The following is a 1,953-nucleotide window of genomic DNA, read 5'->3' as shown; positions in this document are numbered from 1 at the left end:
GGGCAAATACTGACACTGACTCCTGTATTTCCCCTTTCTGTTTGAGATCAGAGCAGTGAATGCTGCAGAAACCCTACTGTTTTACTCTAGATTTCTTGTTGCCGTTTAGTTATTTATTTTCCCCTTTGTACCAGAGAAACAAAACTATATCTTCACAAACAGTTAAACCCACTTCAAGTCCTTCAGCTCTTCATCGTCATACTATTTTTAAACATTAAAAACAAAGCAAATCTATGTGACATAGATCAATATCAGCCTGTGACACTGGTAAATTCATCTTATTTGCTGATAGCTGATATTGCCTACGCTGAAAATACCAATATCCAATAATCAATGAGCAGTGCATTCACTTTCAGAACTGTGACAGTACTGTAAAAAGTACACTCAGAATGCCTTATCAGCCAACTCACATGGGGTTTAGGCAGCTATTTTGCATATTTCTTGTTATTGCATCAGAAACTGAGAATGACACGACTGCGCACATTATCACAGTAACTGCAAAATAAGCCATTTATGCTAATCATTATAATAATTCACAAAAGACTGACTACTGTCTAAAAAAGCCATTAAAAAGCTACAAAATACCAAAATTTCACTGTCAGCTTCATACAGTTCTGTGAAAAACATTTTCCCCCCTTCATGAATTCTTTCTTTCCCTCTTTTTGTACTGTGACACATTTTTCAGATCAGCAAATTTTAACATTACACAAAGAGAACCCAAGCAAATACAAATTTCAGTTTTTTGACTAGTGATTTTATTCATTAAGGGAAAAAGCTATCCAAACATACCTGACCCTGTGTGGAAAAGTAACTGCCCTCTGACCCTAACTGCTAATGCCACCCCCAGCAACAATAACGGCAAACCAGTCTTTGCAATAACTAGCCATGAGGTTTTTAAGATGGATCTGGGGGAAATCTGGCCCACTCATCTTAGCGGAATTAGTGGTTGACACAGGTTTGGAGTAATTTTGGTAGGCTGGCCTCTCCTGGGAAGAAATGATTTGCACTAACACCCTATCAACCTACACGGGCTTTAAAATGGCTCCATTGTGACTAACTGAAACATCATCGGCCAGTTCTGTATCACCTTTTCCCACTGCTGCACACACATGCAGAAAAACACATTCGTCAGTGTGACAGTCCCCACATTTTACATCTAAGACAGCTTGAGAGCATATATAACATGTATTCCCTGAAACTGGACTGTAAAATTCTAATAATGTTTATCCAGGATGATGAGAGTGACGTGAGCCGCTGGTACCAGGTAGCTCTTAGGGTAAATAAACAACAGCTGTAGCTTGTGAGGCGCGCTAAGGAAATACACATTATCGGTCGCTTCTACAGCTATTTGACAGGTCAGAGAGGGGCCGTGGTTCCGGGTACAAGTAGCCCGCTCCGCTTATAGCTTCATATCACTAAACAAGAGATCCAACTAGGTTCAGTTCAGGCACGTACCCTTCTAACAGGTACCCAAGCACCGAGCTAGCAGCGAAGTAACCACCTTACGATGACCGCGGTTATCAGTGCGAGTTTATTATTCCCTGTCTAACCCTGAGAACACCTGAATGAGTCTTACCACCGCAGCAGTTGTGAGTACACAGGCGGTTGTGTATGCCCTGGTAACAACAGGAATCTGTAGGTATTCCTGTTGCAGCGTCTGGTAAGCCATTTTGGACCGACTGAAAGCTTCCGGCACTTTCTTGACACGTCATCCCAAAAAGCCAACGGTGCTGCATTCAAGCACGTGGGACAAATGGCAAATGTTCCAATTTCTACACTTTTATACAATCTACGGTCTTTCGCCGATGTTTTTACTATATATACAGATGTGGATCGTAAGACTGATGGTTAAACGTGTTTTTCTAGTTTCCATATTTCAAGAAGAGCTAATGTAGTACATAATAACGTTCCAAAAAAATAGACGTAGACTTACAAATACGCGTAATATTCCAA

General features: G+C 40.8%; 1 protein-coding gene across 1 annotated transcript in view; it reads right to left on the bottom strand.

Annotated features, from left to right (window-relative positions):
- The window catches only part of derl2 (derlin 2), a 5,670-nt gene extending 3,945 nt beyond the window's left edge, over nucleotides 1-1,725 (bottom strand). The window contains exon 1 of the mRNA XM_031738419.2: nucleotides 1,577-1,725. Coding sequence (XP_031594279.1) covers nucleotides 1,577-1,669 — 93 coding nt within the window. The 5' untranslated portion in view covers nucleotides 1,670-1,725. The remainder of the gene's footprint in view (nucleotides 1-1,576) is intronic.
- Nucleotides 1,726-1,953: the final 228 nt, after the last annotated feature.

Source organism: Oreochromis aureus, linkage group 7 (genome assembly GCF_013358895.1).
Source record: "Oreochromis aureus strain Israel breed Guangdong linkage group 7, ZZ_aureus, whole genome shotgun sequence".
NCBI lineage: Eukaryota > Metazoa > Chordata > Actinopteri > Cichliformes > Cichlidae > Oreochromis > Oreochromis aureus.
This window is presented reverse-complemented; position numbering and strand designations above follow the sequence as displayed.